We start from the raw sequence: 13,155 nt of genomic DNA on the forward strand, positions 1-13,155 counted from the left end.
AAAGTGGGTAGGATTGTGTCCCCTCAAAATATAGTTAAAGTCCTAATCCCTCTACCTGTGAATATGACCTTGTTTGGAAATAGGATCTTTGCAGATGTAGTCAAATTAAGATGAGGTTGTACTGGCTTAGGATGGGCCCTAATTCAATGACTGCTCTCTTTAAAAGAAGAGGGAAATTTGGATACATACATGGATGATAAAGAGAAGAACGTGAAGATGGAGGCAGAGAGTTGAGTGATTTGTCTACAAGTCAAGGAATGTCAAAGTTTGCTGGCAACCACCAGAAGCTGAGAGAGAGGCGTGAAACAGATTTTCCCTGAGAGTCCTGAAATGAACCAAATCTGCCGACATCTTGATTTTGGACGTCTGTTCCCTAGAACCATGGGAGAATAAACTCCTGCTATTTAAACCACTCAGTCTGTGGTAATTTCTTATGGCAGCCCCAGGAAACAAATTCACACCACTAAATGAAAATAGATCCCTGTCTATCAATATCAATATCAATATCAATAAATATCAATATCAACACCAATTTTTATATACAGGGATGATAATGACCTTAGTTTTCCAGTTCTTAATAGCATACTGAATAATTGTGCATGATTGCATTTCAGGTATGTAAAATAATAATTGTTCACTTATTTTCTTACAATCACCATTTTCTCCTTCTCCTTTTTTTTTTTTTTTTTGGTTTTAGATCATTATAGGTTTTACAATGGACTCTCTTGTTGCAGCAAACACCAAATTTTGCTTTGATCTTTTGCAAGAGATAAGCAAAGATGATCATCATAAAAACGTATTTTTCTCTCCCCTGAGCCTCTCAGCTGCCCTTGGTATGGTCCGCTTGGGGGCTAGAAATGAGAGTGCACATCAGATTGATGAGGTACGTGTCCACTAGGGTGCTACACAGGGTCCTAAACTCTGGGTCCACACTCAAAGTCAGATGCTAATCCCACTCAGGCAAGCCAAGGTGCTTATTGCACCCTGGGCTTGGTCAGAACCCATCCCGGTCTCTGAGTCTTTATTTGTATTTTCCCCACCTTACTTCCTCTTCGATCCTACCATTCTTAAAATCTCACTGAAACTTCTACCTTCTTTAGGGTGCTCCCCAACCTCATGTCTGGCAGCTTTTCTCATTCATCTCTATCTTTATCTCTGTATACATTCTGTCACTCTTTTACTCTATAATTACTAATACCAATATTGCCAGCAATTTTCAGTATGTGTATATGTCTTCTCTCTCACTCATTTCATTAAATAAATATTTATTAAGCACCATAAATGGTTAATTGGCTAGACAGCTTGGTGTCCTCCTGGACTCTTTCTCTCTCACTTTATACCACCTTTGTTAGCAAATTCTGTTGGCTTTTCTTTTGAAATATATCTATAATCCAGGCACTTCTCCCAGTCTCCTTGAGGTCTGAACCACCACCATCTTTTCTCACCTGGATAACTTCTGGATGGGCTTTCCTGCTCCCACTGGCAATCTATCCTTTGCACAGCAGCCCAAGAGACCCTTTTAAAACCTGAGCCAGATAATATTTCTCATCTGTTCAAAAACCTGGATTTCTCATTTCACTTATGATAGAAGTTCAAGTCCTTACTTGAACTTAACTTAATGGAATAAGAAAGTAGTACACCAACTCTAAGTAGATGAATAAAGCAGAATGACCCCAGAAACACATTCTGTCTTAATCCATAAATTCTCCTGCTCCATGTTCAGGGGAGACAGCCTGATTTGTGCTCACAAGGATTTGTGCCACAAGGATCTGGAGATCTGAATCCCAGATAAGCCCTGTGACTCCATCTCTCACTTTCATCCCTCCTCACTGTACCTGTCACACTGGCCTCCTGGCTTCCTTGGGTAAGCCATGCCCATCTTATCTTGGGGCCTTTGCTCTGGGTCCCTTTGCCTGATGGCTCTTTCCCCTGGTAATTGACCTCAGCTCACTTTCTCCTTCAAGACTTTGGTCAGTGTTTATCTCCTCTACGGGGCTTACTTCGACCTCCTAATCTAGTGCTGTACCCTGAGCTCCAACCCCTAAGGGATACTTTTTTTCATGTGGCATTTTCCACCGTGTAACATACTGCATACAGTAATTAATTGCTATGTGTCTTGATTTTTGTATGCCTCCTCCACTAGAATATAATCTTCTAGAGGGCAGGGATTTTTGTCCTAGAACAGTGCTTGGCTTAGAGTAGGCACCTAATAAACATTTCTAGAACAAATAAATGAAGGTGATAAGAACAAACCCCCAAATAAACTACAAGTTCCCGTGGTTGGCCTTATACTTCCTCGGGTGTAGCACATAGTGCAGGGGTTATGCACAAATCAGGCTGTTTCCCCTGAACATGGAGCAGGAGAATTTATGGATTAAGACAGAATGTGTTTCTGGGGTCATTCTGCTTTATTCATCTACTTAGATTTGATGTATTGTTTTCTTATTCCATTAGCAAAACTTAGCTTTAGAGTGTAGTTTGCATCTTGCAGGGCAGAATTCAGATGTTCTTTCGTAGGCACTTGAGGGCACCTGCTGACCAACTAGGTCTGAGCAGTGCAGGATGTGACGCCTGTCTCCTACCTTTCTACCAGGCTCTGGATAACTTGTCTTTTGCTGTCCTCAGTCCCTTGATTCATGTGAAAGTCTAGATCAGCACTGTCTAACACAAACATAATGAGAACCACATAGTAATTTAAAAATTCTTGGTAGCTGCATTACAAAAGTAAAAAGAAACAGGTGGGACTAATTGTAATAATACTTTTTTAACCTAGTATATGCAAAATATCATATCCACATATAATCAATATAAAAATTTTAATGAGCTATTTTTTTTTATACTATATTCAAGATCTGGCGTGTTAGTTTGCACTTACAGTCAATTCAGATTGGGTATCTATGAAATGCTCCATAGCTACATTTAACTTGTGGATACCTCTATATTCTTTTAGTTTGGTTTTATTTATTCATGAATGTTCTCCCAGGGTAGCAGTTGGTACTTCTCCTCCATTCCACCTCCCAGCCCAAGGACAGAAGCACCCACTTTCCTTTAAACCGTTGTTGATTGTTTTGTTTGACTATGTAATCGTTGCCATTGTCTCACTACGAAAATGTTTCTGAAGTTCTTCAGGCTTCCCTCTGTTCATACTGTCTGAAAGACCCCATCCCGTTATCATGCAGGTACTACACTTCAACGAATTTTCCCAGGATGAAAGCAAAGAACCTGACCCCTGTCTGAAAAGCAACAAACAAAAAGTGCTGGCTGACAGCTCTCTGGAGGGGCAGAAGAAAACGAAAGAGCCTCTGGATCAGCAGGTGAACCGCCACCATAGTAAACTCTTGCCCTTCTTATTTATAAACTGCTCATTCTGACTGTAGGATATTAGGTGATAGTTGCTTATCCCCAAACATTAGACTCTGGATACCATCAACAGCAATGACCTCAAGTGATCTGTGATTCCTTTCTGAGTATGGATCTCAGATGTCCTTGGCTATGAGCTAGTTTCCTAAAGAGTAGGATCTGGTATCTTCTGCTTATGATAAAGAAACCTAGATCATCACTGTGTCACTCATCTGCTTCTACAGGCCACAGGGCCCCAACATAGAGCATGGTCAAAGATAAAGGTGGTAAGGAGTAGGGTCAGCTGTGGAATTCCTACCGTCTCCCTCCACCTCTGCTTGTTCCATTTTGTGCTGAAATCTGCACTGACAGACAAAACTTTTATTGGGTGCCTCATGCCAGGAGGAGGAAACATATTCTCCAGGGTATGCATCCCCCCTACCTTAGAAAGTTTAAAAGGAGGGTAGAGAGATGATTGCCTTTCTTTCTTTTTTTTTTTCTGAGATGGAGTCTCGCTCTGTTGCCAGGCTGGAGTGCAGTGGCGCGATCTCGGCTCACTGCAACCTCCGCCTCCTGGGTTCAAACGATTCTCCTGCCTCAGCCTCCAGAGTAGCTGGGATTACGGGCATGAGCCACCGTGTCTGGCCTCTTTTAAATATAAAGAAAATCCGGGTGTGTCAGTCTGAAATATAGTGAGCATTGCTGAGTTCCCCAGATGTGTTTTTCCTGGATGATCTTGATATAGATGCGGGAGCCATAATCTTCCACTGGGACCGCTTCTCACCCTCCATTCCTCTGCTCTTCCCAGCTCACTTCCCCTGCATGGTAACAGACAACTGACATCTTACTAAGAAGCTCTATCTTGCTTCTGTACAAAACACTCATCCTTTAGTTGTGTTTAGCTCTTCTGATAGACACTGTGAAGGTCACATTTTGTTTCTGCTTTCCTTAGGCTGAGTCCTTAAACAATGAGAGTGGGCTGGTCAGCTGCTACTTTGGGCAGCTTCTCTCCAAATTAGACAGGATCAAGACTGATTACACACTGAGTATTGCCAACAGGCTTTATGGAGAGCAGGAATTCCCAATCTGTCAGGTGAGTTGCACACAAATGGTGACAAAAGCTACCATGTAGCATACTATTTAAAAATCAGGGAGTAGCTGGGTTACTCACCTGCCATCTAGAACACAACCTCTTTGATAGGATGATGCGCTGTGGACTGGTGAGGTGTCCAGGACCTCCTTCTTTCAGTCCCACACTTTTGTTCTCTTCCCAGCGTTCAACGTGAGCATCGTGGGTGGAATAGAGTGGGTGAAAAAGGGTTGTGTGAGTAATGGAGACTTAGGAGCATGTGTGGGCTTGGTAATGGCATCCTCTCCTACTGTCTTCCCCAGTCAAGGTGCCTGGTTGCTGCGCTTTTCTCTCCCTTATCTGTTGGGTGCCCCCAAGACGTTTCTGTGGAATCTCCTTTTGTGCCAGGATCATGCTACCCCTGCAATGCAATCGTGTTCACTATGCTCTTTCGAGAGTGGGGTAGTGGGGGAGTGGAGAAGACTGCATTTTGGCATTTGGAGCTGAAAGGCACAGGACTTGTCTCTGTGGCTAAACAGCTTTGTACCTAGAGCAAGCTGTGTCTCCATCTGGGCTTCAGTTTCCTCTCGAATTACTAGAAGGAGCCATGTACTAAACAATAAATGTGGGGGATACAACCAATGGTCAAGATGTGACATGGCTGGTTAGTGAGGGACTAGCTAGGGGTCCGGTGGCCTCCTTTGGCCAAAATAAGTGTGCTCCCTTGCAATGAAAGTAAGATTTTTCATGCTGGGTTTTTAAAAACTAGCTTTTTTTTATGAGCTGTAAATTCACATATTAAACAATTCACCATTAAAAGTATACAAACCAATGGGTTTGGTATATTACATTACTGATTTTTTTAAATTATGGTAAGATACACATAAAATTTACCATTTTAACCATGTTTATGTGTACATTTCAGTAGCATTACTTACATTCACAATGTTGTGTAACCATCACCTTATCTATTTCTAAAACTTTGTTTCTCATCACTCTAAACAGAAACTCTGCAACCATTAAGCGGGGGTTTAATTCTTATAAACAGAAGCATTTTCCAGCCAAGTCTCTCAAGTTACTTGATATTTACCTTGTGAAGGCTCCACAGATGGGTTGTTGAAATAAAAGGATATCCAGCAGGAAAGCCTTGTCCTGTTGTAACTATAGACTGTTCATGAATAATGTTCAATATCCTCATTTGCAACTACAAAAACTGAAATGTGTCTGGCTAGTTTAGGACTGGGGATGACTAGAAACTGTCAGGCCCGTCCCTGCAATGTGAAATGACCAGGCTCATCTTTCTTGGGAGACTTCTCAGGAGAGCCTTACTCCTATGAGCATCGCTGCCTGATTTTATTGCACTATTTCCCTTTTATTCCAATTGAACAGGAATACTTAGATGGTGTGATTCAGTTTTACCACACGACAATTGAAAGTGTTGATTTCAGAAAAAACACTGAAAATGCCAGACAAGAGATTAACTTCTGGGTTGAATGTCAATCTCAAGGTAAGAAAGCCAAAAGCACGGGAGCTGGTATTGGTTTCCATTTAAAAGAAAATTGGTCTGCCTAGCTTTGCAGATTGCTGGGCTACTGGAGGCCAGAGGTTCACATATGTGGACTGTGTTCAAAGCATGGTTTGCAGAATGAGACACCATCTCACACCAGTCAGAATGACTATTATTAAAAACTTAAAAAACAACAGATTCTGTCAAGGCTTCAGATAAAGGGGAACACATACACTATTGGTGGGAATGTAAATGAGCCATTGTGGAAAGCATTTGGAAATTTCTCAAAGAAGTTAAAACAGAGCTATCATTCGACCCAGCAATTCCATTACTGGGTATATATCCAAAGAAATATATATCATTCTACCGAAAAGACATATACACTCATATGTTCATCACCACAGTATTCACAATAGCAAAGACATGGAATTAACCTAAGTGTCCATCAGTAGTGGGTTGCGTAAAGACAATGTGGTACATATACACCATGGAATACTGCACAGCCATAAAAAAGAATGAAATCATGTCGTTTGCAGTAACGTGGATGGAAATGGAGGCCATAATCCTATGAATTAACACAGGAACGGAAAGGCAAACATTGTGTGTTCTCACTTATAAGTGGGAGCTAAACATTGAGGACACACAGGCATAAATATGGGAAGGAACAATGGACCCTCCAGATACTAACTGGGGGCAGGGAGGGAGAGAGGAATGGGTTGAAAAACTACTTATTGGGTACTATGCCTACTGTCTGTGAACAACATGCCCCTGTAACAAACCTGCACATGTACTCCCTGTATCTAAAATAAAAGTTGAAATTAAAAAACAAAACAAAACAAAAAAGCATGGTCTGAACAGCATCAAACAGTTAAACTGCTTGGATATTGCTGTTATTTATTATTGCAGTTTTGGTCTCTGGTCTCGCTGGCTCTGGTTGGGAAAGAAAGGAGAACACCAGCCTCATTAGGGCTGATCTTCTAGGTGAGGTTTACAGAATGCTGCCTTCTGCCGGTGCCTGTGTGAATTTGAAAAACAGAATAAACTCTTCCCTCCAGGCACAAAGTTAGTGACTTGAAGGGTCAGGTCAGGCTGCTGGACACAGATTAGACCCCTTTTTGATCACTGTTGTTGGACTGGGGAAGATGTTCGTGTGCAGTGAAAAGTTTGGCGGGCATGAGAGAGCGCAGGTAGTGCATTGCGTCTGCTGTCTTCAGTGAGACCATGACCCCAGGCATTTGCATACATTTTGAGTGGCTGGAGGCTGGGAAATGATAGTTGACTTATTTTAGGCTGTCCTTGGTACCAGAGCGACACTTTCAGTTCTTCCCTTCCATTTGGTGGCTTTCTCTCCCTGTCTCCTCTTTTTCTCACACTGACTTAGGGATGGGATACCCCTGCCTGGCCTTTCCTTGAAAGAAGTCTGTAAATTCCAAAATTATGGCTTCTTCCTTCTTTCATACGCCACAAAAATGACCATTCTTTCAAGGCTCTACTGAGCTGTCAAAAGGAAAGCAATTCATTAACGAAGTTCATATTAAGGCCTGAATATGTCCTTTCCCCTTAGTGAGTTAACTCCTCCAGAGTATTTTAAATGTAGATGATGTCAATCTAATCTATTATTATGGGATTTAAGTAGAGCTTTTCTTGAGATGGAAGATCTTTTCTTCTTAAGTCATCTGTAGACATTCAAGTAACTGGTGATTTGGTAGTTTGAGGTAGAAAAGGGTGTGTCACGAAGATGGGCCATTGCCTGCTAGCCTGGGGCTTTTCAAGTTGGGTTTAGGGCTGTATTATTGTGGAAGGAGCCCCAGAGCTGAGCTTAAAGGTGGAACGCCTGAGGACCCATTCCCGCCAGTCTTACTGCTTCTTGGCTGTGTAACTTCAGCTCTCCCTGGATGCAATTGATTCTTCTATGAAGAAGGGATAACGATACCTCCTTATAGTGGTATGGATCAATTAATTGATTAATGTGGGATGGAATGAGAAAGAGCATGTAAAAGTATCTATAAAATAGGTTTCATATCATGGCCTAGCACATTTATGTGTATTTTTATTTATATGTAAGCATATATCTTATGCTATGTTGAGTGCTTGTGACAGGAAGTTTATATTGTAGTTCTTTGTTCTCAAGGGAGCTTATCATATTGTCAGATGACTAACTATATAATTTGAAAGATAAACCATAGTATAAGATGTCTACTGATAAGTTCCAAACACAAGCAATACAGGGAATCAAAGGAGATTCCTTCTGTTACAGTGCTGTGATTGGACCCCCTGCAAGGTCGAGTGAGAGCCCTATCACTGCCTCTCTTACCTCCAGCCAGGACTATGAATTAATCTTCTTGGGTTAGTTCTTGAATGAGACACTCCCTAGTCTTGGGGGTGATAAGCTGCGTTAAAAAAAATTATCGGCCGGGCACGGTGGCTCACGCCTGTAATCCCAGCACTTTGGGAGGCCAAGGCGGGCAGATCACCTGATGTCCGGAGTTCAAGACCAGCCTGGCCAACATAGCGAAACCCCATCTCTACTAAAAATAAAAAAATTAGCCAGGCATGGTGGCGGGCGCCTGTATTCCCAGCTACTCTGGAGGCTGAGGCAAGAGAATCGCTTGAGCTGAGAAGGCAGAGGTTGCAGTGAGCAGGGATCACACCACTGCACTCCAGCCTGGGAGACAAGAGTGAAACTCTGTCTCAAAAAAATGAAAATTATCTATACAAATACTTTTGATGTAATTCATACTCAGGATATTCTCTGGGATCTTTTCTTAGGTAAAATCAAGGAACTCTTCAGCAAGGACACTATTAATGCTGAGACTGTGCTGGTCCTGGTGAATGCTGTTTACTTCAAGGCCAAATGGGAAAATTATTTTGATCATGAGAACACAGTGGATGCACCTTTCTGTCTAAATGAGGTACTGTATCAGAACTCATGGTTTTCTAGCTATCCAACTCATAATTTGCACTAGGAATGATGTGCAATATGTATACTCAAAAAGTTACAGCTTACATTTACAATAAGAACATTTTTCATTGATAAGAACCAGTACCTGAATTTCACTGAGTGTTTTTGTGCCAAGTGCTTCCTGCACTGAGTAGTTTTCCATTTGTTATGTCATTTGTTCCCCCAAAGAGCGTTATGAGATGGGTGCTATTATGATTTCCACTTAGGATTTGAGACAAAAAATGGAAAGGCTAAGTTAGTTAGCCAGATTCATGCATTCGGATTCAATCTGTGAGCGTTTACCCCAGAAACCTGTATTCTAAGCTAGTAGATTTAGAAACGAAGGGTTGGGTCCCAGCCACCCACTTGTCAGCCGGCTAGCTTATTACCGGAGATGCATTTTTCTCTCAAGCACTGAATATCCCCATCTGCAGGTTGACGATCCCTCACCTGCCACCTTGAGGTTATTGTGAGATTTAAGGTGCCTGGGGTTGTGCCTTCCCTCTGAAGGAGCAGGTGTTGTTATTTAAGATGGAGATGATTCGCACTTAACGATGGCTGCCCTTGGTGCTGTGGTGGGGTCATCCAGGCCAGGTGGCGTGGGGTGGTGTGAGGCCAAGAGGCTGGGCTGGGGCAGGCCCTACAGTGGGACAGCTGGCAGGGCGTGTTTCTGCTGACTTAACAGTGGAGATGCTTTGATAGTAAGTTTACCAATAGTCTTCTTGGGAGCCGAAGAACTGATTAAAAAACATGGAAAGGGCCAGGTGAGGTGGCTCATGCACGTAATCCCAGCATTTTGGGAGGCTGAGGAGGGAGAATCACTTGAGACTAGGAGTTTGAGACTAGCCTGGGCAACACAGGGAGACCCTGTCTCTACAAAAAATAAAAAAAAAAAAGCCAGGTATGGTGGTCCGTGCCTGTGGCCCCAGCTACTCAGGAAGCTGAGGTGGGAGGATTGCCTGAGCCTGGGAGGGCACCACTGCACTCTAGCCTAGGTGACAGAGCAAGACCCTGTCTCAAAAACAAACAAGCAAACACCCCCGTCACTCCACAACAAAAAAAGGCACTGAGAGATAAAGTGTTGGCAAAGTAAGGGCCACTGATGAGTGGGCAGACTCTTGCAGTCTGGATCCCTGGTGTGGCTCAGGACTTCTGCAGGACCTTCTCATCTTTAGAAACCCCTGTCCTCAGTGAAGCTGGGACCATATGAATTTGGGAGCTTCCCATAGCCATCCTGTGACTTCCTACCTTGACTACACAGAATGAAAACAGGAGTGTGAAGATGATGACGCAAAAAGGCCTCTACAGAATTGGCTTCATAGAGGAGGTGAAGGCACAGATCCTGGAAATGAGGTACACCAAGGGGAAGCTCAGCATGTTCGTCCTGCTGCCGTCTCACTCTAAAGATAACCTGAAGGCTCTGGAAGAGGTAAATCTTCATTTCCACATCTCTACAAAATATTTAATGATAGATCCTTAGAGAACAACGCTGTCTACCATCTACCATCTTGAGGAAATACAGTACCTCAGCTGTCAGACATCAAGGAATGTATAAGAATCTGCATTAGATTAGATATTTATCCTCATTTGTTTAGAAGTAAACAACAAAAGCCAGAAATATTGGGACTGGGGTTTCTTCTTTAACCTCATAGCTCTCTGCCACTGTTTTAGCAAACTGAGGAATCTGGGTTCTGAATAACTTGAGAAGTTTTTAAGCTTTTCCTTTTCTCTGAATATCCTGACTTCTGGCCTCTTACTCATACCATTTTTCAATAGCTCAGTTAAAGAATTAACTGAATCCTGTTTTGGGGAATAGGTACCTTGACAGAAGCGTAGAGGTGACCCCAGAATTGATTGCTTGCCAGGCAGGAATTAATAAAGGCTAGAGAAGCTCAGCTACAGATTTTGTCCAAGGGGGTAAAGAGATAAAGATAGAAACAGAGAGAAAGTGAGAGAAATACCAATACAGCAGGCAGAGTAATTACAACATCAGTAACAACCATTATTCAGAATTTGCTACGCGCTATCACTGTGTTAAGTACTTTATACACATGATTTCGTTAATGCTTGCAAGAACATAATCGTATTATCTCTGTTTTATGGAAGAGGAAATTTAACTTCAGAAAATTAGGGCTTGGCCACAGCACCCAACTAATCGACTGAGCTTTGCTGTGCTTTGAACATTTGTCTGTCAAACACCAAAGCACACTGGAACCTGAGTTGTCTCCTAACTCTTTGCAAAGAGGAAAGATATTTGCTTGAAGTTTTAAATGAAATCAGACTATTCTCTGGCTTAGAGGAAGGCCTTGAAGGTCGTCACCCACCACTGAAATGGACTCAGGCACCTTTAAGTAATTGGGGCGTTCTTTGCGGTCCCATAATCTGACGCTAAATATTATTTCCTTTCTCTTGTAGCTTGAAGGGAAAATCACCTATGAAAACATAGTGGCCTGGAGCAGCTCAGAAAACATGTCAGAAGAATCGGTGGTCCTGTCCTTCCCCCGGTTCACCCTGGAAGACAGCTATGATCTCAAATCCATTTTACAAGACATGGGCATTACAGATATCTTTGATGAAACGAGGGCTGATCTTACCGGAATCTCTCCAAGTCCCAATTTGTACTTGTCAAAAATCATCCACAAAACCTTTGTGGAGGTGGATGAAAATGGCACCCAGGCAGCTGCAGCCACTGGGGCTGTTGTCTCGGAAAGGTCACTACCATCTTGGGTGGAGTTTAATGCCAACCACCCTTTTCTCTTTTTCATTAGACACAACAAAACCCAAACCATTCTCTTTTATGGCAGGGTCTGCTCTCCTTAAAAGGGAAGCATTGTCTAGTACTTTGGAGCTGGAGGAAAATGTCAATACAATCTTCCCCTGGCATAAGATGGGCATTTGAGTTTTTGGTAATATCTAAAGCATCCCCTTCATCCTCCAGCCATCAGCCTGTGCTTATCTTCATCTTTCCGTCACCCTGTAGCTTATTTTCGTCTGGGTCTGTTGGTATTGAAGGGCTATTGTTGTCTACCCTAAACTTTCAAGCCTATACATTCACCCTCTGTGACCTGAAGGTCAACACAATTCAGAACAGTACCTACCTCCTTTTGAAGGAATCCTAAAAGTTCAGGTCATTAGACCATTTCTAAGAGATAGCAAACTCAGAAGCCACTTTAACATGGGCAGCAAGAGAACATGTGTGACTGGAACGTGTTTGGAGACTCAGCTCTCTTTCTGGGGTAGTTATGATTGTGGTCATCACTGGGCAAGATGCCCTGTTTCTTCCTTTGACAGCTACTGCATGGAAGACGTCCTGTGAGGTCTTTTCACCTAGGAGAAGGTACGGCTTGGGTGTATTTAAGTGATAGCTCAAAGACGTATGAATGCCCCAACCAGCACTCATTTTGCATAGAGCAGGGGAATGATATTTGTCTTGTGATTTTGATACTGACCCAGAAAAGTGGCTAGTGGATTTAGAGGAGGTTTATCTCAGTTTTCCTTGTTGGGTCCCCCAACATTATCATCAAACACTTTCCTCTGTCTCTCCTCCCGCTAGCTCCAAGAATTCCCACCTGTGGCTAGTTCCTCTTATGCACCCAGCACAGGCAGGTGTGGAGAGGAATGCTGCTGCCATTGTGGATGGCTGGCCTCCTTGTGCTCCTGTCTCTGCCTTCTGGCCATGTGGACTTTTGTGTCTTCCCAGAGGTCTCATTCCAGGCCACATGGTGAGAACAGGCTTGAGCCTGGGCATGGTGTCCATAGAAATGCTTGTTGGCTGGGCATGGTGGCTCATGCCTGTAATCCCAGCACTTCTTGGGAGGCCAAGTCAGGTGGATCACTTGAGTCCAGGAGTTCAAGACCAGCCTGGGCAACATATTGAGACTCTGACTCTACAAAAAATACAGAAATTAGCTGGGTGTGGTGGCGTGCACCTGTAGTCCCAGCCACTTGGGAGGCTGAGGTGGGAAGATCACTTGAGCCCAGGGCGTGGGCGCTGCAGTAAGCTGAGATGACGCCACTGCACTCCAGCCTGGGTGACAGAGCGAGACTCTGCCTCAAAAAAAAAAAAAAAAAAAACAACAAACAAAAAACCCAAAAAGCCAAAACAAAACCTGAAATCCTTGTCAAGAAGGCCATTGGGTTCATCTCAAGTTCTAGTCTACTGAAGCCCTGACCCCTGAGTGTTCCTACTCGCGGACTCAGGACCTCTGTTCTCTGGTGTGGTAATGTGAGTTCCTCATTTCTGTCTTAGCTGAATGTTCTGCCGTGACCACTGACATGTCTGACTCACATCTCTTTGGA

The 13,155-nt window shown here is 43.1% G+C and overlaps 1 protein-coding gene across 2 annotated transcripts; it reads left to right on the top strand.

Moving 5' to 3' along the window:
• Positions 1-671: 671 nt before the first annotated feature.
• SERPINB12 (serpin family B member 12) lies at positions 672-12,717 on the top strand. Of its 2 annotated transcripts, XM_021929839.2 has the most exons (7): positions 672-883; positions 3,180-3,314; positions 4,292-4,432; positions 5,798-5,915; positions 8,685-8,827; positions 10,118-10,285; positions 11,272-12,717. In XM_021929839.2, the coding sequence occupies exons 1-7, from the start codon at positions 716-718 to the stop codon at positions 11,674-11,676; spliced, it is 1,278 nt and encodes a 425-aa protein (XP_021785531.1). In that variant the 5' UTR covers positions 672-715; the 3' UTR covers positions 11,677-12,717. The 2 variants fall into 2 exon arrangements, with proteins under 2 accessions (XP_021785531.1, NP_001162383.1); NM_001168912.1 differs by lacking the exons at positions 672-883; positions 3,180-3,314; positions 4,292-4,432; positions 5,798-5,915; positions 8,685-8,827 and having other exon boundaries at positions 10,139-10,285; positions 11,272-11,676.
• Positions 12,718-13,155: the final 438 nt, after the last annotated feature.

Source organism: Papio anubis, chromosome 19, assembly GCF_008728515.1.
Source record: "Papio anubis isolate 15944 chromosome 19, Panubis1.0, whole genome shotgun sequence".
Lineage (NCBI taxonomy): Eukaryota > Metazoa > Chordata > Mammalia > Primates > Cercopithecidae > Papio > Papio anubis.

Bases quoted from the DNA above. Each gene is read 5' to 3' on its own strand.
- SERPINB12 (XM_021929839.2), top strand. From the start codon at position 716: ATGGACTCTCTTGTTGCAGCAAACACCAAATTTTGCTTTGATCTTTTG. The intron at 3,315-4,291 runs GTGAACCGCCAC...TGCTTTCCTTAG, and splicing joins AAGAGCCTCTGGATCAGCAG to GCTGAGTCCTTAAACAATGA. The intron at 5,916-8,684 runs GTAAGAAAGCCA...ATCTTTTCTTAG, and splicing joins GGTTGAATGTCAATCTCAAG to GTAAAATCAAGGAACTCTTC.